Source organism: Trachinotus anak, unplaced genomic scaffold (assembly GCF_046630095.1).
Source record: "Trachinotus anak isolate AG129_WGS33_773 ecotype Australia unplaced genomic scaffold, CSIRO_AGI_Tana_v1 ptg000016l, whole genome shotgun sequence".
NCBI classification, from domain to species: Eukaryota; Metazoa; Chordata; class Actinopteri; order Carangiformes; family Carangidae; genus Trachinotus; species Trachinotus anak.
The window spans coordinates 21,004,250-21,031,925 of record NW_027273867.1 but is presented as its reverse complement, the minus strand read 5'-3'; the positions used below and the strand labels follow the sequence as shown (position 1 = coordinate 21,031,925).

The window sequence follows — 27,676 nt, the reverse complement described above, 5'->3', positions numbered from 1 at the left end:
CCAAATGAACATGACAGAACAATTTGTAACTAACAAAACTGTTGGGGGGAAAAAAAAGAGACAAGATGTAGTATTCATATCTCATTCATTTATTCGGCCATGCAGTAAAACAGTTTAAGCAACAACGGCTTTACAGTAATAATAAAGACCAGTGAATGTACGTTGGCTCCCAGGTGAAGTCAAAGCAGGCCCTGCAAGCTATATTCATGGTACAAAACATTTCTGAAAAAAAAAAAAGCTTTTGCCTAAATGCTGTACAACATAACAAAGTTGAGCTTCTACATTGGGGAAAAAGAAGGCTTACGTGAGCGCAGCTAGTCATGTCAGTGTAGAAATATTCAAATCCATTAAAGCCACAAATAACAAGAAACAACATTAAACCAAGGAAAAGGTGTCAGAAATCCAAAATGTTTGATATGACAGTTAGTGCAATTTACATGTGATCAAAGAAAATATGAATTTAAGTAAAATAGAGATTGAAAACCAGTAAAATGCAACTATAAATTGCACCTTTCAATGTTAACTCTTACAGTGTAAGATCAATTTACCTTTATCACAACAGATATTTGGCCTATCAAACATGGGTTTAACTAATAGCATTAAACTTCCTATGTGTATAATTTTTTTGGGATGATTAAAATATTCTTTCTGCTGCTGTTTAGAGATTTTCAGACAATTCTCAATATCCCGAAACCACCTCAGCTGAACTGAACCTGAAACTTTAAAGACATGCAGTGACGTTTTTTTGTGACTTCTAGCATCAATACTGAGTAAATATCAGATTATGCAAACAAAACACCTATAAATATTTAATGTTTCCTTCACTTGTGCAAAGGGAGTAAGCTAAGGTCTGTGATGGGATCGGTTATACATCTCTCCACCAGCTGGAGATAGGTGAGGTTCTCTTGAGTGTTGGGATCAAAGAAGCCTTTTGTGTCATCATCAGGGTCAGACAAGATCTGGTTCATTTCTTCATCAAAGTAACCTCTTTCATATGCCACCTGTACTGGCACTCTGTGACTGTGGACTGGATCAATTATGCCCCCTGTGGCAATTTGCGCTTCAAGGAGACGAATTCCATGATCCTTGACAATGAGATCTTTTTTCAAGGCCTGGAACAAAGAAATTGTGTCTCCAGTGTAAGGATCTTTGTATCCAGTGACAGCCCTTTCTGCTGAAAGCAGTTTGTTTTTCCACTCACTGCCAACCACTCTTTGGGCAACAGCATCCTCTACCGAAAGTTTCTTGTTTTTCACCGGGTCAATGACAAAACCAGTGGCAGCCTGGGCCTCCAGCAGAACCAGAGACGTACCAGGAGTCAGGAGGCCTCTACCTTTGGCTTCATAGATACTCAGGGTCTCCTTGGTGGACTGCAGGTACACTCCTGCAATGCTGTTGGTCCCCTCAAGGTATTTGCGTATCGAGTCCATTTCACTCACTTCTGTCACTGTGACTTTTCCAGAGCTAAGATTCTTGTAGAGGTCCTCATTGATGATTTTTGATTCAAGCAGCTCAGTAGCAGTAACATCCTTCCTGATTCCATGGAACTTTGGAACTTGACTTGTCTCTGTGACTGTCGTAGTGGTGATGGTAGTTTGTGTTTTGCTGCTGTCCACTTTTATTTCTTGTGGTGGGCACGTGGTGATTATGGAGCATGTTGTTGTGGTCTGCTGCGGAATGAATGTCAGAATAATTTCTAAGAAGCGTTCAATTGTGATTGATCCAGACTTGTATTGTTGCACAAGTTCTCTCCTTTTCTCCTCAGTGATGTATTTGGAGTACAGCAGATCCCACAGAGACACTGTTGTTCCTTGGTATTTTCCCCCTGCTCTGATTGTTGTTGTAGATTTCAGAATGAGTTTTGTGGCCTCATCAACAAAGAAATAAAACTCACCTTTCTTCACAATGACCAGTAGGCTAAGGCCTGTGACAGGATCGGTGACACATCTCTCCACCAGCTGGAGATAGGTGAGGTTCTCTTGAGTGTTGGGGTCAAAGAAGCCTTTTGTGTCATCATCAGGGTCAGACAAGATCTGGTTCATTTCTTCATCAAAGTAACCTCTTTCATATGCCACCTGTACTGGCACTCTGTGACTGTGGACTGGATCAATTATGCCCCCTGTGGCAATTTGCGCTTCAAGGAGACGAATTCCATGATCCTTGACAATGAGATCTTTTTTCAAGGCCTGGAACAAAGAAATTGTGTCTCCAGTGTAAGGATCTTTGTATCCAGTGACAGCCCTTTCTGCTGAAAGCAGTTTGTTTTTCCACTCACTGCCAACCACTCTTTGGGCAACAGCGTCCTCTACCGTAAGTTTCTTGTTTTTCACCGGGTCAATGACAAAACCAGTGGCAGCCTGGGCCTCCAGCAGAACCAGAGACGTACCAGGAGTCAGGAGGCCTCTACCTTTGGCTTCATAGATACTCAGGGTCTCCTTGGTGGACTGCAGGTACACTCCCGCAATGCTGTTGGTCCCCTCAAGGTATTTGCGTATTGAGTCCATTTCACTCACTTCTGTCACTGTGACTTTTCCAGAGCTAAGATTCTTGTAGAGGTCCTCATTGATGATTTTTGATTCAAGCAGCTCAGTAGCAGTAACATCCTTCCTGATTCCATGGAACTTTGGAACTTGACTTGTTTCTGTGACTGTCGTAGTGGTGATGGTAGTTTTTGTTTTGCTGCTGTCCACTTTTATTTCTTGTGGTGGGCATGTGGTGATTATGGAGCATGTTGTTGTGGTCTGCTGCGGAATGAATGTCAGAATAATTTCTAAGAAGCGTTCAATTGTGATTGATCCAGACTTGTATTGTTGCACAAGTTCTCTCCTCTTCTCCTCAGTGATGTATTTGGAGTACAGCAGATCCCACAGAGACACTGTTGTTCCTTGGTATTTTCCCCCTGCTCTGGTTGTTGTTGTAGATTTCAGAATGAGTTTTGTGGCCTCATCAACAAAGAAATAAAACTCGCCTTTCTTCACAATGACCAGTAGGCTAAGGCCTGTGACAGGATCGGTGACACATCTCTCCACCAGCTGGAGATAGGTGAGGTTCTCTTGAGTGTTGGGATCAAAGAAGCCTTTTGTGTCATCATCAGGGTCAGACAAGATCTGGTTCATTTCTTCATCAAAGTAACCTCTTTCATATGCCACCTGTACTGGCACTCTGTGACTGTGGACTGGATCAATTATGCCCCCTGTGGCAATTTGCGCTTCAAGGAGACGAATTCCATGATCCTTGACAATGAGATCTTTTTTCAAGGCCTGGAACAAAGAAATTGTGTCTCCAGTGTAAGGATCTTTGTATCCAGTGACAGCCCTTTCTGCTGAAAGCAGTTTGTTTTTCCACTCACTGCCAACCACTCTTTGGGCAACAGCGTCCTCTACCGTAAGTTTCTTGTTTTTCACCGGGTCAATGACAAAACCAGTGGCAGCCTGGGCCTCCAGCAGAACCAGAGACGTACCAGGAGTCAGGAGGCCTCTACCTTTGGCTTCATAGATACTCAGGGTCTCCTTGGTGGACTGCAGGTACACTCCCGCAATGCTGTTGGTCCCCTCAAGGTATTTGCTTATTGAGTCCATTTCACTCACTTCTGTCACTGTGACTTTTCCAGAGCTAAGATTCTTGTAGAGGTCCTCATTGATGATTTTTGATTCAAGCAGCTCAGTAGCAGTAACATCCTTCCTGATTCCATGGAACTTTGGAACTTGACTTGTTTCTGTGACTGTCGTAGTGGTGATGGTAGTTTTTGTTTTGCTGCTGTCCACTTTTATTTCTTGTGGTGGGCATGTGGTGATTATGGAGCATGTTGTTGTGGTCTGCTGCGGAATGAATGTCAGAATAATTTCTAAGAAGCGTTCAATTGTGATTGATCCAGACTTGTATTGTTGCACAAGTTCTCTCCTCTTCTCCTCAGTGATGTATTTGGAGTACAGCAGATCCCACAGAGACACTGTTGTTCCTTGGTATTTTCCCCCTGCTCTGGTTGTTGTTGTAGATTTCAGAATGAGTTTTGTGGCCTCATCAACAAAGAAATAAAACTCGCCTTTCTTCACAATGACCAGTAGGCTAAGGCCTGTGACAGGATCGGTGACACATCTCTCCACCAGCTGGAGATAGGTGAGGTTCTCTTGAGTGTTGGGATCAAAGAAGCCTTTTGTGTCATCATCAGGGTCAGACAAGATCTGGTTCATTTCTTCATCAAAGTAACCTCTTTCATATGCCACCTGTACTGGCACTCTGTGACTGTGGACTGGATCAATTATGCCCCCTGTGGCAATTTGCGCTTCAAGGAGACGAATTCCATGATCCTTGACAATGAGATCTTTTTTCAAGGCCTGGAACAAAGAAATTGTGTCTCCAGTGTAAGGATCTTTGTATCCAGTGACAGCCCTTTCTGCTGAAAGCAGTTTGTTTTTCCACTCACTGCCAACCACTCTTTGGGCAACAGCGTCCTCTACCGTAAGTTTCTTGTTTTTCACCGGGTCAATGACAAAACCAGTGGCAGCCTGGGCCTCCAGCAGAACCAGAGACGTACCAGGAGTCAGGAGGCCTCTACCTTTGGCTTCATAGATACTCAGGGTCTCCTTGGTGGACTGCAGGTACACTCCCGCAATGCTGTTGGTCCCCTCAAGGTATTTGCGTATTGAGTCCATTTCACTCACTTCTGTCACTGTGACTTTTCCAGAGCTAAGATTCTTGTAGAGGTCCTCATTGATGATTTTTGATTCAAGCAGCTCAGTAGCAGTAACATCCTTCCTGATTCCATGGAACTTTGGAACTTGACTTGTTTCTGTGACTGTCGTAGTGGTGATGGTAGTTTTTGTTTTGCTGCTGTCCACTTTTATTTCTTGTGGTGGGCATGTGGTGATTATGGAGCATGTTGTTGTGGTCTGCTGCGGAATGAATGTCAGAATAATTTCTAAGAAGCGTTCAATTGTGATTGATCCAGACTTGTATTGTTGCACAAGTTCTCTCCTCTTCTCCTCAGTGATGTATTTGGAGTACAGCAGATCCCACAGAGACACTGTTGTTCCTTGGTATTTTCCCCCTGCTCTGGTTGTTGTTGTAGATTTCAGAATGAGTTTTGTGGCCTCATCAACAAAGAAATAAAACTCGCCTTTCTTCACAATGACCAGTAGGCTAAGGCCTGTGACAGGATCGGTGACACATCTCTCCACCAGCTGGAGATAGGTGAGGTTCTCTTGAGTGTTGGGATCAAAGAAGCCTTTTGTGTCATCATCAGGGTCAGACAAGATCTGGTTCATTTCTTCATCAAAGTAACCTCTTTCATATGCCACCTGTACTGGCACTCTGTGACTGTGGACTGGATCAATTATGCCCCCTGTGGCAATTTGCGCTTCAAGGAGACGAATTCCATGATCCTTGACAATGAGATCTTTTTTCAAGGCCTGGAACAAAGAAATTGTGTCTCCAGTGTAAGGATCTTTGTATCCAGTGACAGCCCTTTCTGCTGAAAGCAGTTTGTTTTTCCACTCACTGCCAACCACTCTTTGGGCAACAGCGTCCTCTACCGTAAGTTTCTTGTTTTTCACCGGGTCAATGACAAAACCAGTGGCAGCCTGGGCCTCCAGCAGAACCAGAGACGTACCAGGAGTCAGGAGGCCTCTACCTTTGGCTTCATAGATACTCAGGGTCTCCTTGGTGGACTGCAGGTACACTCCCGCAATGCTGTTGGTCCCCTCAAGGTATTTGCTTATTGAGTCCATTTCACTCACTTCTGTCACTGTGACTTTTCCAGAGCTAAGATTCTTGTAGAGGTCCTCATTGATGATTTTTGATTCAAGCAGCTCAGTAGCAGTAACATCCTTCCTGATTCCATGGAACTTTGGAACTTGACTTGTTTCTGTGACTGTCGTAGTGGTGATGGTAGTTTTTGTTTTGCTGCTGTCCACTTTTATTTCTTGTGGTGGGCATGTGGTGATTATGGAGCATGTTGTTGTGGTCTGCTGCGGAATGAATGTCAGAATAATTTCTAAGAAGCGTTCAATTGTGATTGATCCAGACTTGTATTGTTGCACAAGTTCTCTCCTCTTCTCCTCAGTGATGTATTTGGAGTACAGCAGATCCCACAGAGACACTGTTGTTCCTTGGTATTTTCCCCCTGCTCTGGTTGTTGTTGTAGATTTCAGAATGAGTTTTGTGGCCTCATCAACAAAGAAATAAAACTCGCCTTTCTTCACAATGACCAGTAGGCTAAGGCCTGTGACAGGATCGGTGACACATCTCTCCACCAGCTGGAGATAGGTGAGGTTCTCTTGAGTGTTGGGATCAAAGAAGCCTTTTGTGTCATCATCAGGGTCAGACAAGATCTGGTTCATTTCTTCATCAAAGTAACCTCTTTCATATGCCACCTGTACTGGCACTCTGTGACTGTGGACTGGATCAATTATGCCCCCTGTGGCAATTTGCGCTTCAAGGAGACGAATTCCATGATCCTTGACAATGAGATCTTTTTTCAAGGCCTGGAACAAAGAAATTGTGTCTCCAGTGTAAGGATCTTTGTATCCAGTGACAGCCCTTTCTGCTGAAAGCAGTTTGTTTTTCCACTCACTGCCAACCACTCTTTGGGCAACAGCGTCCTCTACCGTAAGTTTCTTGTTTTTCACCGGGTCAATGACAAAACCAGTGGCAGCCTGGGCCTCCAGCAGAACCAGAGACGTACCAGGAGTCAGGAGGCCTCTACCTTTGGCTTCATAGATACTCAGGGTCTCCTTGGTGGACTGCAGGTACACTCCCGCAATGCTGTTGGTCCCCTCAAGGTATTTGCGTATTGAGTCCATTTCACTCACTTCTGTCACTGTGACTTTTCCAGAGCTAAGATTCTTGTAGAGGTCCTCATTGATGATTTTTGATTCAAGCAGCTCAGTAGCAGTAACATCCTTCCTGATTCCATGGAACTTTGGAACTTGACTTGTTTCTGTGACTGTCGTAGTGGTGATGGTAGTTTTTGTTTTGCTGCTGTCCACTTTTATTTCTTGTGGTGGGCATGTGGTGATTATGGAGCATGTTGTTGTGGTCTGCTGCGGAATGAATGTCAGAATAATTTCTAAGAAGCGTTCAATTGTGATTGATCCAGACTTGTATTGTTGCACAAGTTCTCTCCTCTTCTCCTCAGTGATGTATTTGGAGTACAGCAGATCCCACAGAGACACTGTTGTTCCTTGGTATTTTCCCCCTGCTCTGGTTGTTGTTGTAGATTTCAGAATGAGTTTTGTGGCCTCATCAACAAAGAAATAAAACTCGCCTTTCTTCACAATGACCAGTAGGCTAAGGCCTGTGACAGGATCGGTGACACATCTCTCCACCAGCTGGAGATAGGTGAGGTTCTCTTGAGTGTTGGGATCAAAGAAGCCTTTTGTGTCATCATCAGGGTCAGACAAGATCTGGTTCATTTCTTCATCAAAGTAACCTCTTTCATATGCCACCTGTACTGGCACTCTGTGACTGTGGACTGGATCAATTATGCCCCCTGTGGCAATTTGCGCTTCAAGGAGACGAATTCCATGATCCTTGACAATGAGATCTTTTTTCAAGGCCTGGAACAAAGAAATTGTGTCTCCAGTGTAAGGATCTTTGTATCCAGTGACAGCCCTTTCTGCTGAAAGCAGTTTGTTTTTCCACTCACTGCCAACCACTCTTTGGGCAACAGCGTCCTCTACCGTAAGTTTCTTGTTTTTCACCGGGTCAATGACAAAACCAGTGGCAGCCTGGGCCTCCAGCAGAACCAGAGACGTACCAGGAGTCAGGAGGCCTCTACCTTTGGCTTCATAGATACTCAGGGTCTCCTTGGTGGACTGCAGGTACACTCCCGCAATGCTGTTGGTCCCCTCAAGGTATTTGCTTATTGAGTCCATTTCACTCACTTCTGTCACTGTGACTTTTCCAGAGCTAAGATTCTTGTAGAGGTCCTCATTGATGATTTTTGATTCAAGCAGCTCAGTAGCAGTAACATCCTTCCTGATTCCATGGAACTTTGGAACTTGACTTGTTTCTGTGACTGTCGTAGTGGTGATGGTAGTTTTTGTTTTGCTGCTGTCCACTTTTATTTCTTGTGGTGGGCATGTGGTGATTATGGAGCATGTTGTTGTGGTCTGCTGCGGAATGAATGTCAGAATAATTTCTAAGAAGCGTTCAATTGTGATTGATCCAGACTTGTATTGTTGCACAAGTTCTCTCCTCTTCTCCTCAGTGATGTATTTGGAGTACAGCAGATCCCACAGAGACACTGTTGTTCCTTGGTATTTTCCCCCTGCTCTGGTTGTTGTTGTAGATTTCAGAATGAGTTTTGTGGCCTCATCAACAAAGAAATAAAACTCGCCTTTCTTCACAATGACCAGTAGGCTAAGGCCTGTGACAGGATCGGTGACACATCTCTCCACCAGCTGGAGATAGGTGAGGTTCTCTTGAGTGTTGGGATCAAAGAAGCCTTTTGTGTCATCATCAGGGTCAGACAAGATCTGGTTCATTTCTTCATCAAAGTAACCTCTTTCATATGCCACCTGTACTGGCACTCTGTGACTGTGGACTGGATCAATTATGCCCCCTGTGGCAATTTGCGCTTCAAGGAGACGAATTCCATGATCCTTGACAATGAGATCTTTTTTCAAGGCCTGGAACAAAGAAATTGTGTCTCCAGTGTAAGGATCTTTGTATCCAGTGACAGCCCTTTCTGCTGAAAGCAGTTTGTTTTTCCACTCACTGCCAACCACTCTTTGGGCAACAGCGTCCTCTACCGTAAGTTTCTTGTTTTTCACCGGGTCAAAGACAAAACCAGTGGCAGCCTGGGCCTCCAGCAGAACCAGAGACGTACCAGGAGTCAGGAGGCCTCTACCTTTGGCTTCATAGATACTCAGGGTCTCCTTGGTGGACTGCAGGTACACTCCTGCAATGCTGTTGGTCCCCTCAAGGTATTTGCGTATTGAGTCCATTTCACTCACTTCTGTCACTGTGACTTTTCCAGAGCTAAGATTCTTGTAGAGGTCCTCATTGATGATTTTTGATTCAAGCAGCTCAGTAGCAGTAACATCCTTCCTGATTCCATGGAACTTTGGAACTTGACTTGTTTCTGTGACTGTCGTAGTGGTGATGGTAGTTTTTGTTTTGCTGCTGTCCACTTTTATTTCTTGTGGTGGGCATGTGGTGATTATGGAGCATGTTGTTGTGGTCTGCTGCGGAATGAATGTCAGAATAATTTCTAAGAAGCGTTCAATTGTGATTGATCCAGACTTGTATTGTTGCACAAGTTCTCTCCTCTTCTCCTCAGTGATGTATTTGGAGTACAGCAGATCCCACAGAGACACTGTTGTTCCTTGGTATTTTCCCCCTGCTCTGGTTGTTGTTGTAGATTTCAGAATGAGTTTTGTGGCCTCATCAACAAAGAAATAAAACTCGCCTTTCTTCACAATGACCAGTAGGCTAAGGCCTGTGACAGGATCGGTGACACATCTCTCCACCAGCTGGAGATAGGTGAGGTTCTCTTGAGTGTTGGGATCAAAGAAGCCTTTTGTGTCATCATCAGGGTCAGACAAGATCTGGTTCATTTCTTCATCAAAGTAACCTCTTTCATATGCCACCTGTACTGGCACTCTGTGACTGTGGACTGGATCAATTATGCCCCCTGTGGCAATTTGCGCTTCAAGGAGACGAATTCCATGATCCTTGACAATGAGATCTTTTTTCAAGGCCTGGAACAAAGAAATTGTGTCTCCAGTGTAAGGATCTTTGTATCCAGTGACAGCCCTTTCTGCTGAAAGCAGTTTGTTTTTCCACTCACTGCCAACCACTCTTTGGGCAACAGCGTCCTCTACCGTAAGTTTCTTGTTTTTCACCGGGTCAAAGACAAAACCAGTGGCAGCCTGGGCCTCCAGCAGAACCAGAGACGTACCAGGAGTCAGGAGGCCTCTACCTTTGGCTTCATAGATACTCAGGGTCTCCTTGGTGGACTGCAGGTACACTCCTGCAATGCTGTTGGTCCCCTCAAGGTATTTGCGTATTGAGTCCATTTCACTCACTTCTGTCACTGTGACTTTTCCAGAGCTAAGATTCTTGTAGAGGTCCTCATTGATGATTTTTGATTCAAGCAGCTCAGTAGCAGTAACATCCTTCCTGATTCCATGGAACTTTGGAACTTGACTTGTTTCTGTGACTGTCGTAGTGGTGATGGTAGTTTTTGTTTTGCTGCTGTCCACTTTTATTTCTTGTGGTGGGCATGTGGTGATTATGGAGCATGTTGTTGTGGTCTGCTGCGGAATGAATGTCAGAATAATTTCTAAGAAGCGTTCAATTGTGATTGATCCAGACTTGTATTGTTGCACAAGTTCTCTCCTCTTCTCCTCAGTGATGTATTTGGAGTACAGCAGATCCCACAGAGACACTGTTGTTCCTTGGTATTTTCCCCCTGCTCTGGTTGTTGTTGTAGATTTCAGAATGAGTTTTGTGGCCTCATCAACAAAGAAATAAAACTCGCCTTTCTTCACAATGACCAGTAGGCTAAGGCCTGTGACAGGATCGGTGACACATCTCTCCACCAGCTGGAGATAGGTGAGGTTCTCTTGAGTGTTGGGATCAAAGAAGCCTTTTGTGTCATCATCAGGGTCAGACAAGATCTGGTTCATTTCTTCATCAAAGTAACCTCTTTCATATGCCACCTGTACTGGCACTCTGTGACTGTGGACTGGATCAATTATGCCCCCTGTGGCAATTTGCGCTTCAAGGAGACGAATTCCATGATCCTTGACAATGAGATCTTTTTTCAAGGCCTGGAACAAAGAAATTGTGTCTCCAGTGTAAGGATCTTTGTATCCAGTGACAGCCCTTTCTGCTGAAAGCAGTTTGTTTTTCCACTCACTGCCAACCACTCTTTGGGCAACAGCGTCCTCTACCGTAAGTTTCTTGTTTTTCACCGGGTCAATGACAAAACCAGTGGCAGCCTGGGCCTCCAGCAGAACCAGAGACGTACCAGGAGTCAGGAGGCCTCTACCTTTGGCTTCATAGATACTCAGGGTCTCCTTGGTGGACTGCAGGTACACTCCCGCAATGCTGTTGGTCCCCTCAAGGTATTTGCGTATTGAGTCCATTTCACTCACTTCTGTCACTGTGACTTTTCCAGAGCTAAGATTCTTGTAGAGGTCCTCATTGATGATTTTTGATTCAAGCAGCTCAGTAGCAGTAACATCCTTCCTGATTCCATGGAACTTTGGAACTTGACTTGTTTCTGTGACTGTCGTAGTGGTGATGGTAGTTTTTGTTTTGCTGCTGTCCACTTTTATTTCTTGTGGTGGGCATGTGGTGATTATGGAGCATGTTGTTGTGGTCTGCTGCGGAATGAATGTCAGAATAATTTCTAAGAAGCGTTCAATTGTGATTGATCCAGACTTGTATTGTTGCACAAGTTCTCTCCTCTTCTCCTCAGTGATGTATTTGGAGTACAGCAGATCCCACAGAGACACTGTTGTTCCTTGGTATTTTCCCCCTGCTCTGGTTGTTGTTGTAGATTTCAGAATGAGTTTTGTGGCCTCATCAACAAAGAAATAAAACTCGCCTTTCTTCACAATGACCAGTAGGCTAAGGCCTGTGACAGGATCGGTGACACATCTCTCCACCAGCTGGAGATAGGTGAGGTTCTCTTGAGTGTTGGGATCAAAGAAGCCTTTTGTGTCATCATCAGGGTCAGACAAGATCTGGTTCATTTCTTCATCAAAGTAACCTCTTTCATATGCCACCTGTACTGGCACTCTGTGACTGTGGACTGGATCAATTATGCCCCCTGTGGCAATTTGCGCTTCAAGGAGACGAATTCCATGATCCTTGACAATGAGATCTTTTTTCAAGGCCTGGAACAAAGAAATTGTGTCTCCAGTGTAAGGATCTTTGTATCCAGTGACAGCCCTTTCTGCTGAAAGCAGTTTGTTTTTCCACTCACTGCCAACCACTCTTTGGGCAACAGCGTCCTCTACCGTAAGTTTCTTGTTTTTCACCGGGTCAGTGACAAAACCAGTGGCAGCCTGGGCCTCCAGCAGAACCAGAGACGTACCAGGAGTCAGGAGGCCTCTACCTTTGGCTTCATAGATACTCAGGGTCTCCTTGGTGGACTGCAGGTACACTCCTGCAATGCTGTTGGTCCCCTCAAGGTATTTGCGTATTGAGTCCATTTCACTCACTTCTGTCACTGTGACTTTTCCAGAGCTAAGATTCTTGTAGAGGTCCTCATTGATGATTTTTGATTCAAGCAGCTCAGTAGCAGTAACATCCTTCCTGATTCCATGGAACTTTGGAACTTGACTTGTTTCTGTGACTGTCGTAGTGGTGATGGTAGTTTTTGTTTTGCTGCTGTCCACTTTTATTTCTTGTGGTGGGCATGTGGTGATTATGGAGCATGTTGTTGTGGTCTGCTGCGGAATGAATGTCAGAATAATTTCTAAGAAGCGTTCAATTGTGATTGATCCAGACTTGTATTGTTGCACAAGTTCTCTCCTCTTCTCCTCAGTGATGTATTTGGAGTACAGCAGATCCCACAGAGACACTGTTGTTCCTTGGTATTTTCCCCCTGCTCTGGTTGTTGTTGTAGATTTCAGAATGAGTTTTGTGGCCTCATCAACAAAGAAATAAAACTCGCCTTTCTTCACAATGACCAGTAGGCTAAGGCCTGTGACAGGATCGGTGACACATCTCTCCACCAGCTGGAGATAGGTGAGGTTCTCTTGAGTGTTGGGATCAAAGAAGCCTTTTGTGTCATCATCAGGGTCAGACAAGATCTGGTTCATTTCTTCATCAAAGTAACCTCTTTCATATGCCACCTGTACTGGCACTCTGTGACTGTGGACTGGATCAATTATGCCCCCTGTGGCAATTTGCGCTTCAAGGAGACGAATTCCATGATCCTTGACAATGAGATCTTTTTTCAAGGCCTGGAACAAAGAAATTGTGTCTCCAGTGTAAGGATCTTTGTATCCAGTGACAGCCCTTTCTGCTGAAAGCAGTTTGTTTTTCCACTCACTGCCAACCACTCTTTGGGCAACAGCGTCCTCTACCGTAAGTTTCTTGTTTTTCACCGGGTCAAAGACAAAACCAGTGGCAGCCTGGGCCTCCAGCAGAACCAGAGACGTACCAGGAGTCAGGAGGCCTCTACCTTTGGCTTCATAGATACTCAGGGTCTCCTTGGTGGACTGCAGGTACACTCCTGCAATGCTGTTGGTCCCCTCAAGGTATTTGCGTATTGAGTCCATTTCACTCACTTCTGTCACTGTGACTTTTCCAGAGCTAAGATTCTTGTAGAGGTCCTCATTGATGATTTTTGATTCAAGCAGCTCAGTAGCAGTAACATCCTTCCTGATTCCATGGAACTTTGGAACTTGACTTGTTTCTGTGACTGTCGTAGTGGTGATGGTAGTTTTTGTTTTGCTGCTGTCCACTTTTATTTCTTGTGGTGGGCATGTGGTGATTATGGAGCATGTTGTTGTGGTCTGCTGCGGAATGAATGTCAGAATAATTTCTAAGAAGCGTTCAATTGTGATTGATCCAGACTTGTATTGTTGCACAAGTTCTCTCCTCTTCTCCTCAGTGATGTATTTGGAGTACAGCAGATCCCACAGAGACACTGTTGTTCCTTGGTATTTTCCCCCTGCTCTGGTTGTTGTTGTAGATTTCAGAATGAGTTTTGTGGCCTCATCAACAAAGAAATAAAACTCGCCTTTCTTCACAATGACCAGTAGGCTAAGGCCTGTGACAGGATCGGTGACACATCTCTCCACCAGCTGGAGATAGGTGAGGTTCTCTTGAGTGTTGGGATCAAAGAAGCCTTTTGTGTCATCATCAGGGTCAGACAAGATCTGGTTCATTTCTTCATCAAAGTAACCTCTTTCATATGCCACCTGTACTGGCACTCTGTGACTGTGGACTGGATCAATTATGCCCCCTGTGGCAATTTGCGCTTCAAGGAGACGAATTCCATGATCCTTGACAATGAGATCTTTTTTCAAGGCCTGGAACAAAGAAATTGTGTCTCCAGTGTAAGGATCTTTGTATCCAGTGACAGCCCTTTCTGCTGAAAGCAGTTTGTTTTTCCACTCACTGCCAACCACTCTTTGGGCAACAGCGTCCTCTACCGTAAGTTTCTTGTTTTTCACCGGGTCAAAGACAAAACCAGTGGCAGCCTGGGCCTCCAGCAGAACCAGAGACGTACCAGGAGTCAGGAGGCCTCTACCTTTGGCTTCATAGATACTCAGGGTCTCCTTGGTGGACTGCAGGTACACTCCTGCAATGCTGTTGGTCCCCTCAAGGTATTTGCGTATTGAGTCCATTTCACTCACTTCTGTCACTGTGACTTTTCCAGAGCTAAGATTCTTGTAGAGGTCCTCATTGATGATTTTTGATTCAAGCAGCTCAGTAGCAGTAACATCCTTCCTGATTCCATGGAACTTTGGAACTTGACTTGTTTCTGTGACTGTCGTAGTGGTGATGGTAGTTTTTGTTTTGCTGCTGTCCACTTTTATTTCTTGTGGTGGGCATGTGGTGATTATGGAGCATGTTGTTGTGGTCTGCTGCGGAATGAATGTCAGAATAATTTCTAAGAAGCGTTCAATTGTGATTGATCCAGACTTGTATTGTTGCACAAGTTCTCTCCTCTTCTCCTCAGTGATGTATTTGGAGTACAGCAGATCCCACAGAGACACTGTTGTTCCTTGGTATTTTCCCCCTGCTCTGGTTGTTGTTGTAGATTTCAGAATGAGTTTTGTGGCCTCATCAACAAAGAAATAAAACTCGCCTTTCTTCACAATGACCAGTAGGCTAAGGCCTGTGACAGGATCGGTGACACATCTCTCCACCAGCTGGAGATAGGTGAGGTTCTCTTGAGTGTTGGGATCAAAGAAGCCTTTTGTGTCATCATCAGGGTCAGACAAGATCTGGTTCATTTCTTCATCAAAGTAACCTCTTTCATATGCCACCTGTACTGGCACTCTGTGACTGTGGACTGGATCAATTATGCCCCCTGTGGCAATTTGCGCTTCAAGGAGACGAATTCCATGATCCTTGACAATGAGATCTTTTTTCAAGGCCTGGAACAAAGAAATTGTGTCTCCAGTGTAAGGATCTTTGTATCCAGTGACAGCCCTTTCTGCTGAAAGCAGTTTGTTTTTCCACTCACTGCCAACCACTCTTTGGGCAACAGCGTCCTCTACCGTAAGTTTCTTGTTTTTCACCGGGTCAAAGACAAAACCAGTGGCAGCCTGGGCCTCCAGCAGAACCAGAGACGTACCAGGAGTCAGGAGGCCTCTACCTTTGGCTTCATAGATACTCAGGGTCTCCTTGGTGGACTGCAGGTACACTCCTGCAATGCTGTTGGTCCCCTCAAGGTATTTGCGTATTGAGTCCATTTCACTCACTTCTGTCACTGTGACTTTTCCAGAGCTAAGATTCTTGTAGAGGTCCTCATTGATGATTTTTGATTCAAGCAGCTCAGTAGCAGTAACATCCTTCCTGATTCCATGGAACTTTGGAACTTGACTTGTTTCTGTGACTGTCGTAGTGGTGATGGTAGTTTTTGTTTTGCTGCTGTCCACTTTTATTTCTTGTGGTGGGCATGTGGTGATTATGGAGCATGTTGTTGTGGTCTGCTGCGGAATGAATGTCAGAATAATTTCTAAGAAGCGTTCAATTGTGATTGATCCAGACTTGTATTGTTGCACAAGTTCTCTCCTCTTCTCCTCAGTGATGTATTTGGAGTACAGCAGATCCCACAGAGACACTGTTGTTCCTTGGTATTTTCCCCCTGCTCTGGTTGTTGTTGTAGATTTCAGAATGAGTTTTGTGGCCTCATCAACAAAGAAATAAAACTCGCCTTTCTTCACAATGACCAGTAGGCTAAGGCCTGTGACAGGATCGGTGACACATCTCTCCACCAGCTGGAGATAGGTGAGGTTCTCTTGAGTGTTGGGATCAAAGAAGCCTTTTGTGTCATCATCAGGGTCAGACAAGATCTGGTTCATTTCTTCATCAAAGTAACCTCTTTCATATGCCACCTGTACTGGCACTCTGTGACTGTGGACTGGATCAATTATGCCCCCTGTGGCAATTTGCGCTTCAAGGAGACGAATTCCATGATCCTTGACAATGAGATCTTTTTTCAAGGCCTGGAACAAAGAAATTGTGTCTCCAGTGTAAGGATCTTTGTATCCAGTGACAGCCCTTTCTGCTGAAAGCAGTTTGTTTTTCCACTCACTGCCAACCACTCTTTGGGCAACAGCGTCCTCTACCGTAAGTTTCTTGTTTTTCACCGGGTCAATGACAAAACCAGTGGCAGCCTGGGCCTCCAGCAGAACCAGAGACGTACCAGGAGTCAGGAGGCCTCTACCTTTGGCTTCATAGATACTCAGGGTCTCCTTGGTGGACTGCAGGTACACTCCCGCAATGCTGTTGGTCCCCTCAAGGTATTTGCGTATTGAGTCCATTTCACTCACTTCTGTCACTGTGACTTTTCCAGAGCTAAGATTCTTGTAGAGGTCCTCATTGATGATTTTTGATTCAAGCAGCTCAGTAGCAGTAACATCCTTCCTGATTCCATGGAACTTTGGAACTTGACTTGTTTCTGTGACTGTCGTAGTGGTGATGGTAGTTTTTGTTTTGCTGCTGTCCACTTTTATTTCTTGTGGTGGGCATGTGGTGATTATGGAGCATGTTGTTGTGGTCTGCTGCGGAATGAATGTCAGAATAATTTCTAAGAAGCGTTCAATTGTGATTGATCCAGACTTGTATTGTTGCACAAGTTCTCTCCTCTTCTCCTCAGTGATGTATTTGGAGTACAGCAGATCCCACAGAGACACTGTTGTTCCTTGGTATTTTCCCCCTGCTCTGGTTGTTGTTGTAGATTTCAGAATGAGTTTTGTGGCCTCATCAACAAAGAAATAAAACTCGCCTTTCTTCACAATGACCAGTAGGCTAAGGCCTGTGACAGGATCGGTGACACATCTCTCCACCAGCTGGAGATAGGTGAGGTTCTCTTGAGTGTTGGGATCAAAGAAGCCTTTTGTGTCATCATCAGGGTCAGACAAGATCTGGTTCATTTCTTCATCAAAGTAACCTCTTTCATATGCCACCTGTACTGGCACTCTGTGACTGTGGACTGGATCAATTATGCCCCCTGTGGCAATTTGCGCTTCAAGGAGACGAATTCCATGATCCTTGACAATGAGATCTTTTTTCAAGGCCTGGAACAAAGAAATTGTGTCTCCAGTGTAAGGATCTTTGTATCCAGTGACAGCCCTTTCTGCTGAAAGCAGTTTGTTTTTCCACTCACTGCCAACCACTCTTTGGGCAACAGCGTCCTCTACCGTAAGTTTCTTGTTTTTCACCGGGTCAATGACAAAACCAGTGGCAGCCTGGGCCTCCAGCAGAACCAGAGACGTACCAGGAGTCAGGAGGCCTCTACCTTTGGCTTCATAGATACTCAGGGTCTCCTTGGTGGACTGCAGGTACACTCCCGCAATGCTGTTGGTCCCCTCAAGGTATTTGCGTATTGAGTCCATTTCACTCACTTCTGTCACTGTGACTTTTCCAGAGCTAAGATTCTTGTAGAGGTCCTCATTGATGATTTTTGATTCAAGCAGCTCAGTAGCAGTAACATCCTTCCTGATTCCATGGAACTTTGGAACTTGACTTGTTTCTGTGACTGTCGTAGTGGTGATGGTAGTTTTTGTTTTGCTGCTGTCCACTTTTATTTCTTGTGGTGGGCATGTGGTGATTATGGAGCATGTTGTTGTGGTCTGCTGCGGAATGAATGTCAGAATAATTTCTAAGAAGCGTTCAATTGTGATTGATCCAGACTTGTATTGTTGCACAAGTTCTCTCCTCTTCTCCTCAGTGATGTATTTGGAGTACAGCAGATCCCACAGAGACACTGTTGTTCCTTGGTATTTTCCCCCTGCTCTGGTTGTTGTTGTAGATTTCAGAATGAGTTTTGTGGCCTCATCAACAAAGAAATAAAACTCGCCTTTCTTCACAATGACCAGTAGGCTAAGGCCTGTGACAGGATCGGTGACACATCTCTCCACCAGCTGGAGATAGGTGAGGTTCTCTTGAGTGTTGGGATCAAAGAAGCCTTTTGTGTCATCATCAGGGTCAGACAAGATCTGGTTCATTTCTTCATCAAAGTAACCTCTTTCATATGCCACCTGTACTGGCACTCTGTGACTGTGGACTGGATCAATTATGCCCCCTGTGGCAATTTGCGCTTCAAGGAGACGAATTCCATGATCCTTGACAATGAGATCTTTTTTCAAGGCCTGGAACAAAGAAATTGTGTCTCCAGTGTAAGGATCTTTGTATCCAGTGACAGCCCTTTCTGCTGAAAGCAGTTTGTTTTTCCACTCACTGCCAACCACTCTTTGGGCAACAGCGTCCTCTACCGTAAGTTTCTTGTTTTTCACCGGGTCAAAGACAAAACCAGTGGCAGCCTGGGCCTCCAGCAGAACCAGAGACGTACCAGGAGTCAGGAGGCCTCTACCTTTGGCTTCATAGATACTCAGGGTCTCCTTGGTGGACTGCAGGTACACTCCTGCAATGCTGTTGGTCCCCTCAAGGTATTTGCGTATTGAGTCCATTTCACTCACTTCTGTCACTGTGACTTTTCCAGAGCTAAGATTCTTGTAGAGGTCCTCATTGATGATTTTTGATTCAAGCAGCTCAGTAGCAGTAACATCCTTCCTGATTCCATGGAACTTTGGAACTTGACTTGTTTCTGTGACTGTCGTAGTGGTGATGGTAGTTTTTGTTTTGCTGCTGTCCACTTTTATTTCTTGTGGTGGGCATGTGGTGATTATGGAGCATGTTGTTGTGGTCTGCTGCGGAATGAATGTCAGAATAATTTCTAAGAAGCGTTCAATTGTGATTGATCCAGACTTGTATTGTTGCACAAGTTCTCTCCTCTTCTCCTCAGTGATGTATTTGGAGTACAGCAGATCCCACAGAGACACTGTTGTTCCTTGGTATTTTCCCCCTGCTCTGGTTGTTGTTGTAGATTTCAGAATGAGTTTTGTGGCCTCATCAACAAAGAAATAAAACTCGCCTTTCTTCACAATGACCAGTAGGCTAAGGCCTGTGACAGGATCGGTGACACATCTCTCCACCAGCTGGAGATAGGTGAGGTTCTCTTGAGTGTTGGGATCAAAGAAGCCTTTTGTGTCATCATCAGGGTCAGACAAGATCTGGTTCATTTCTTCATCAAAGTAACCTCTTTCATATGCCACCTGTACTGGCACTCTGTGACTGTGGACTGGATCAATTATGCCCCCTGTGGCAATTTGCGCTTCAAGGAGACGAATTCCATGATCCTTGACAATGAGATCTTTTTTCAAGGCCTGGAACAAAGAAATTGTGTCTCCAGTGTAAGGATCTTTGTATCCAGTGACAGCCCTTTCTGCTGAAAGCAGTTTGTTTTTCCACTCACTGCCAACCACTCTTTGGGCAACAGCGTCCTCTACCGTAAGTTTCTTGTTTTTCACCGGGTCAATGACAAAACCAGTGGCAGCCTGGGCCTCCAGCAGAACCAGAGACGTACCAGGAGTCAGGAGGCCTCTACCTTTGGCTTCATAGATACTCAGGGTCTCCTTGGTGGACTGCAGGTACACTCCCGCAATGCTGTTGGTCCCCTCAAGGTATTTGCGTATTGAGTCCATTTCACTCACTTCTGTCACTGTGACTTTTCCAGAGCTAAGATTCTTGTAGAGGTCCTCATTGATGATTTTTGATTCAAGCAGCTCAGTAGCAGTAACATCCTTCCTGATTCCATGGAACTTTGGAACTTGACTTGTTTCTGTGACTGTCGTAGTGGTGATGGTAGTTTTTGTTTTGCTGCTGTCCACTTTTATTTCTTGTGGTGGGCATGTGGTGATTATGGAGCATGTTGTTGTGGTCTGCTGCGGAATGAATGTCAGAATAATTTCTAAGAAGCGTTCAATTGTGATTGATCCAGACTTGTATTGTTGCACAAGTTCTCTCCTCTTCTCCTCAGTGATGTATTTGGAGTACAGCAGATCCCACAGAGACACTGTTGTTCCTTGGTATTTTCCCCCTGCTCTGGTTGTTGTTGTAGATTTCAGAATGAGTTTTGTGGCCTCATCAACAAAGAAATAAAACTCGCCTTTCTTCACAATGACCAGTAGGCTAAGGCCTGTGACAGGATCGGTGACACATCTCTCCACCAGCTGGAGATAGGTGAGGTTCTCTTGAGTGTTGGGATCAAAGAAGCCTTTTGTGTCATCATCAGGGTCAGACAAGATCTGGTTCATTTCTTCATCAAAGTAACCTCTTTCATATGCCACCTGTACTGGCACTCTGTGACTGTGGACTGGATCAATTATGCCCCCTGTGGCAATTTGCGCTTCAAGGAGACGAATTCCATGATCCTTGACAATGAGATCTTTTTTCAAGGCCTGGAACAAAGAAATTGTGTCTCCAGTGTAAGGATCTTTGTATCCAGTGACAGCCCTTTCTGCTGAAAGCAGTTTGTTTTTCCACTCACTGCCAACCACTCTTTGGGCAACAGCGTCCTCTACCGTAAGTTTCTTGTTTTTCACCGGGTCAAAGACAAAACCAGTGGCAGCCTGGGCCTCCAGCAGAACCAGAGACGTACCAGGAGTCAGGAGGCCTCTACCTTTGGCTTCATAGATACTCAGGGTCTCCTTGGTGGACTGCAGGTACACTCCTGCAATGCTGTTGGTCCCCTCAAGGTATTTGCGTATTGAGTCCATTTCACTCACTTCTGTCACTGTGACTTTTCCAGAGCTAAGATTCTTGTAGAGGTCCTCATTGATGATTTTTGATTCAAGCAGCTCAGTAGCAGTAACATCCTTCCTGATTCCATGGAACTTTGGAACTTGACTTGTTTCTGTGACTGTCGTAGTGGTGATGGTAGTTTTTGTTTTGCTGCTGTCCACTTTTATTTCTTGTGGTGGGCATGTGGTGATTATGGAGCATGTTGTTGTGGTCTGCTGCGGAATGAATGTCAGAATAATTTCTAAGAAGCGTTCAATTGTGATTGATCCAGACTTGTATTGTTGCACAAGTTCTCTCCTCTTCTCCTCAGTGATGTATTTGGAGTACAGCAGATCCCACAGAGACACTGTTGTTCCTTGGTATTTTCCCCCTGCTCTGGTTGTTGTTGTAGATTTCAGAATGAGTTTTGTGGCCTCATCAACAAAGAAATAAAACTCGCCTTTCTTCACAATGACCAGTAGGCTAAGGCCTGTGACAGGATCGGTGACACATCTCTCCACCAGCTGGAGATAGGTGAGGTTCTCTTGAGTGTTTGGATCAAAGAAGCCTTTTGTGTCATCATCAGGGTCAGACAAGATCTGGTTCATTTCTTCATCAAAGTAACCTCTTTCATATGCCACCTGTACTGGCACTCTGTGACTGTGGACTGGATCAATTATGCCCCCTGTGGCAATTTGCGCTTCAAGGAGACGAATTCCATGATCCTTGACAATGAGATCTTTTTTCAAGGCCTGGAACAAAGAAATTGTGTCTCCAGTGTAAGGATCTTTGTATCCAGTGACAGCCCTTTCTGCTGAAAGCAGTTTGTTTTTCCACTCACTGCCAACCACTCTTTGGGCAACAGCGTCCTCTACCGTAAGTTTCTTGTTTTTCACCGGGTCAATGACAAAACCAGTGGCAGCCTGGGCCTCCAGCAGAACCAGAGACGTACCAGGAGTCAGGAGGCCTCTACCTTTGGCTTCATAGATACTCAGGGTCTCCTTGGTGGACTGCAGGTACACTCCTGCAATGCTGTTGGTCCCCTCAAGGTATTTGCGTATTGAGTCCATTTCACTCACTTCTGTCACTGTGACTTTTCCAGAGCTAAGATTCTTGTAGAGGTCCTCATTGATGATTTTTGATTCAAGCAGCTCAGTAGCAGTAACATCCTTCCTGATTCCATGGAACTTTGGAACTTGACTTGTTTCTGTGACTGTCGTAGTGGTGATGGTAGTTTTTGTTTTGCTGCTGTCCACTTTTATTTCTTGTGGTGGGCATGTGGTGATTATGGAGCATGTTGTTGTGGTCTGCTGCGGAATGAATGTCAGAATAATTTCTAAGAAGCATTCAATTGTGATTGATCCAGACTTGTATTGTTGCACAAGTTCTCTCCTCTTCTCCTCAGTGATGTATTTGGAGTACAGCAGATCCCACAGAGACACTGTTGTTCCTTGGTATTTTCCCCCTGCTCTGGTGGTTGTTGTAGATTTCAGAATGAGTTTTGTGGCCTCATCAACAAAGAAATAAAACTCGCCTTTCTTCACAATGACCAGTAGGCTAAGGCCTGTGACAGGATCGGTGACACATCTCTCCACCAGCTGGAGATAGGTGAGGTTCTCTTGAGTGTTGGGATCAAAGAAGCCTTTTGTGTCATCATCAGGGTCAGACAAGATCTGGTTCATTTCTTCATCAAAGTAACCTCTTTGGTATGCCACCTGTACTGGCACTCTGTGACTGTGGACTGGATCAATTATGCCCCCTGTGGCAATTTGCGCTTCAAGGAGACGAATTCCATGATCCTTGACAATGAGATCTTTTTTCAAGGCCTGGAACAAAGAAATTGTGTCTCCAGTATAAGGATCTTTGTATCCAGTAACAGCCCTTTCTGCTGAAAGCAGTTTGTTTTTCCACTCTCTGCCAACCACTCCTTGAGCCACAGCATCCTCCACAGAAAGTTTCTTGTTGTTGACTGGGTCAATAACAAAACCAGTGGCAGCTTGGGCCTCCAACAGCACAAGTGATGTGCCAGGGGCAAGCAGGCCTTTGGTTTTTGCTTCGTAGATGCTTATAACTTTCTTTGAAGATTCAACTCTGACACCTGCTATACAGTTAGTAGCTCCAAGGTATTTTTGAATTGATTCCATTTTGTTAACATTCTCTTCAGTTACTTCCCCTTTTACAATCTGTGTAAAGAGCTCCTTCGAGATTATTTTTGACTCATACAATTCACTGGCTGACACCTGTTTTCTTAGTCCTTTGAACTTTTTTTCTTTGGATGATACCTCTGTAATGATAACTGTGAGTATTTCAACGATCTCGTCTATTTTCATGGCTCCTGTTTTATATTGCTGTATGAGCTGCTTCCTCTTTTGCTCTGATATGTATTCAGAGAGCAACACTTCCCATAGTGTTGCCCCTTTGTTTTTAAATTTTCCTGCATTTATGGCAATAGTTTTGTTTTTGAATGCAAGCTCTATTTGTTCATCTGTGGTAAATGCATGACATTCCTCTGTATACAGGGGTAGAAGAAGTAATCCAGTTTCAGGATTTTTCTCACATTGCTGCATCAGCTGAAAGTAAGTGAGGTTTTCTTTGGTATTCGGGTTAAAGAATCCCTTTGCATCATAAGTTGGGTTCAACAGAAGTTTGCTCATTTCTTCATCGAGATATCCTTTTTTAATCGCAATGTGGACTGGTATTCTGTGGCTTTGATTTGGGTCAATGACTCCTCCAGTTGCTATCTGTGCCTCAAGAAGACGAATGCCATCACTTCTCTGAATAAGCTGTTCATTCATGGCTTCAAACAGTGATATTGTTGCATCTGTATATGGATCTTTATAGCCAGTGACAGCTCGTTCAGCTGACAGAAGGGCCTCATGTACATCTGGTCCAATTACTTTCTCTCTTGCTGCCTCATCAACAGCATAGAACTTGTTTTTGAGAGGATCTATCACCCATCCCGTTGCAGCCTGTGCCTCAAGCAGTAGAAGTGCAACAGCAGGTGTCAACAGATCTTCCTCTTTTGCTTCATATATGCTCATTACTTTCTGGGAGGGATGAACCTTAATTCCAGCAATGCTTCCACTTCCCTTCAGGTATCCTCTCACAGATTCTTGTTGGGTTACTGCTTCAAAAGCAAGTTTCCCTTCTTTCACCTGTTCGAATGTACCTGCATCAATGATATCTGAATTCATTAGTTGTTGTGCAGAGACAGGCTTTCTCAGGCCCATTATCATTTTGGGAGTTTCACTCTTCTCCAGTTCTTCAATGGTGGAAATGACTAGTGTGATTATGGTTTGTGTTGTAATCTTCTTTGCTCTGTATTTTTCAATGAATTCAAACCGCTGTTCCTCAGTGAAGTACCCAGAGTGAATCAGGTCCCATAGAGACACTGATTTTCCTGAGTAGCGTCCTACTGATATGCTCACAGCTGTCTTTTCAAACTCTTGCTTTATTTCTGTGTCAGTATACATTTTTGCCTTTGCTCGAGTAGATTTTGGTGTGTCATTCAGTGGCAGGAGAAACAGTCCTGTTTCCGTATCTTTTACACATCTTCCCAACATCTCCATGTATGTCAGATTGTCTTGTGTCTTTGGGTCAAAAAAGCCCTTTGTGTCATCAGTTGGGTCTGTCAGGATTTGATTAAGTTCTGCATCAAAATATCCTTTCTTGTATGCAACCTCAAGTGGTAAATGAAGACACTTCAAAGGATCAATGATGCCACCTGTAGCAATCTGGGCCTCAAGTAAACGGATGCCATGCTGCTTGACAATTAGATCCTTTTTCAAGGCCTGAAAAAGTGAGATCTTTTGACCAGTGTATGGATCTGTATATCCAGTGACAGCCCTCTCTGCACACAAAAGTTTTTCATACGTCTGTGGACCAATTACCTTTTCTCTGAGAGCTTGTTCCACTGTAAGTTTTTTGTTTTTCAGAGGGTCAACAACGAACCCTGTGGCTGCTTGGGCTTCAAGGAGGCAAAGGGCAGTGCCGGGTGTAAGAATACCAATTCTCTGTGCCTCATAGATGCTTAGCTTTTGATTGGAGGGTTGCAGTACCACACCGGCTACACAACTTTTTCCTTGTAGGTACTCTCTCACGCTGTCCATTTTCAGCACATCAGTGCTTGTCAGCTGCCCATTGATCAAACTGCTGTATGTTTTTTCATTCACAATTCCAAGCTCCCTAAGATCCACAACAGAGACCTCTCCTCTGAGACTTTCAAAGTTCAATCCTGCTTGCTGTTTTATCTCCTTATTCTCAATGATCTCTAAAATGGTGACTATGAGTTGCTCAATTGTAATTTTCCTTGACTTGAAGAGCTTGAAAAACTCTTGTCGTTTGTCCTCTGATAGATACTCTGAATTGATAAGATCCCACAGTGTTGTGTGCTTACCCTTGAATCTTCCATACTTAACAGTAACTGTTGTTTTGAATGTGTTTCGAAGATTATCGTCAATGTTAATTTTGTTACTTTTGCCTTTGAGTGGCAGGAGACACAGACCTGTACTGGGATCTGTGACACATCTGGCCATGAGCTGTAAGTATGTCAGGTTCTCCTGGGTGTTGGGGTCAAAAAACCCTTTGGTGTCATCACTTGGATCACTCAGGATCTGATTCATTTCTTCGTTGAAGTACCCCCTCTTGTAGGCCACATGAACAGGAATTCGGTGGCTGTTTACTGGGTCAATGATCCCACCAGTAGCAATTTGTGCCTCCAGGAGCCGAATTCCATGGTCTTTTAGGATGAGGTCCTTTTGCATTGCTTGGAACAAGGAGATTATTTTGTCATCATATGGATCTCTGTACCCAGTGACTGCTTTCTCTGCTGAGCGCAGCTTTTGACAGATATCAGGCCCCACAATTTTTGCTTTGACAGCATCATCCACTGAAAACTTCCTGTTTCCAATAGGGTCAATAATGAATCCTGTTGCTGCCTGTGCCTCCAGCAGGATGAGAGCGGTTCCTGGCATCAGCTTTCCTTTTTGTCTGGCCTGGTAGATGGTCATGATTTGAGAATCAGGAAGCAAAATACCTGCAATGCTGTCTTTCCCCTGTAGGTACATATTTACATTTTCATCTTCCATCACATCTTTCACCGACTTTTTTCCCTTTTCCAGATCTTCCAGGACCTCTTCACTTATGATGTCTGCCTCCAAAAGCTGTTTGGCTGTGACTGTTTCCCTGATGCCCTCAAAGACAACTTTAGTTGTTTTCACAGACTTCTCTATAACTTCCATAACTGTTGTAATGATCATCTTGATATTGAGCTTCCCCTCTCTATACTTCTGAATGATGTCTCGCCTCTGCTGTTCATCAAAGTATTCTGACATCAGCAGTTCCCACAGAGAAACTGTCATCCCCATGTACTTCCCACATGTCACTTTCACCTTCTCCTCTTTGAAGGCCAGTTTACTTTGGTAGTCAATGAAGTTGAAATTCAGCCTGTCTGACTTACCATGGAGTGGGAGGAGGCACAGTCCAGTAACAGGATCAATGACACACCTTTCCATCAGCTGAAGATAGGTAAGATTTTCTTCTGTGTTTGGGTCAAAAAACCCTTTGGTGTCATCCCCTGAATCCTCTAGTATGGCATTCATTTCTTCATCAAAATAACCTCTCTTGAAGGCCACGTCAGTAGGAAGTCTGTGACTGTTGATTGGGTCAATGATTCCACCTGTAGCAATTTGCGCCTCAAGTAGGCGGATCCCATGCTCCTTAACAATGAGGTCTTTTGACAGCGCTTGAAATAGGGATATTGTTTTACCTGTGTATGGGTCTTTATATCCAGTTACTGCTCTTTCAGCAGAACGCAGCTTTGCATGATATTCTGGGCCAACAATTTTGTTTTTGATGGCCTCATCCACAGTGAATTTTTTATTTTCTACAGGATCAATCACAAATCCAGTAGCAGCTTGTGCCTCCAGTAGAATTAGTGCTGTTCCAGGCATCAGTATGCCTTGTTTCATGGCTTGATAAATGCTCATTCTCTGATTGGATGAGAGTACAGCAATGCCTGCAATACTGCCTTTTCCCTCAAGGTATTCTTTCACTTTTTCCATTAGCACCACATCCTGTGTTGTGGTCTTCCCCTTCTGTAAGTCATCAAATGTTTCTTTGTCAATGATCTTTGATTCAAAGAGTTGAGCAGAGGATATGCCTCTCCGCAGACCTTTGAAGGTGATGCAGACAGGAAGGAGCAGCAAGCCTGTGTCAGGCTCCACAATGCACTTCTCAAGGAGTTTTTGGTAGTTGAGATTTTCTTGTGAGCTTGGATTGTAGAACACTTTGAGCTCTGACATCTGGTCATTGAGCAAACCTTTCTCATAGTAGCCCTTTTGAATCGCTGATTCATTTGAAATATTTGTCTTCTCAATGGGATCAAACAGGCCTTGTGTGGCTATCTGTGCTTCCAGCAGCCTTAATCCATAATCTCTTGGGACTAAATCTTTTTGCATAGCTTGGAATACAGATATTATTTGGTTGGTGTAGGGGTCTACATAGCCACTGATGGCTTTCTCTGCTGTGAGGAGTTTCCCTTTCATCTCTGGTCCAACTACTCCCTCTTTAACAGCATCTGCAACAGGAAGTATTCTGTTGTTTGTTGGGTCTACGATGCCCACTGTGGCAGCTTGTGCTTCAAGCAGGGCTAAAGCTGTTCCTGGCTTAAGCAAACGTTTTTTCATGGCTTGATATATGGATATCTTCTCCTTTGTCTTTTCCAGAAATATGCCAGCCACAGGTCCACGGACTTCTGTGTGGCCATTTTGCTTTATTTCTAGACTCTCCATCTTGGCCCAAAGAACTGTATAATACAGAAACAGTTGCTTAAATTGGTTTGTAGTAATATGTTGTGTCCACCATAAAATGTGTAGATTATTATCAAGACATTGTGTATAGTTTGAAATTA

General features: G+C 44.3%; 1 protein-coding gene across 2 annotated transcripts in view; it reads right to left on the bottom strand.

Moving 5' to 3' along the window:
* Window positions 1-27,676, bottom strand: part of eppk1 (epiplakin 1) — a 38,173-nt gene that overhangs the window by 5,373 nt on the left and 5,124 nt on the right. Inside the window, exon 3 of one of the 2 annotated variants that reach the window (XM_071500104.1) lies at window positions 69-27,571. The exons of the other annotated variant lie outside the window; for it this stretch is intronic. Within the exon in view, the coding sequence (XP_071356205.1) occupies window positions 822-27,557 (26,736 nt within the window). The 5' untranslated portion in view covers window positions 27,558-27,571 and the 3' untranslated portion in view covers window positions 69-821. Of the gene's footprint in view, window positions 1-68; window positions 27,572-27,676 lie in introns of those variants that run through there. 2 annotated transcript variants of the gene reach the window in all.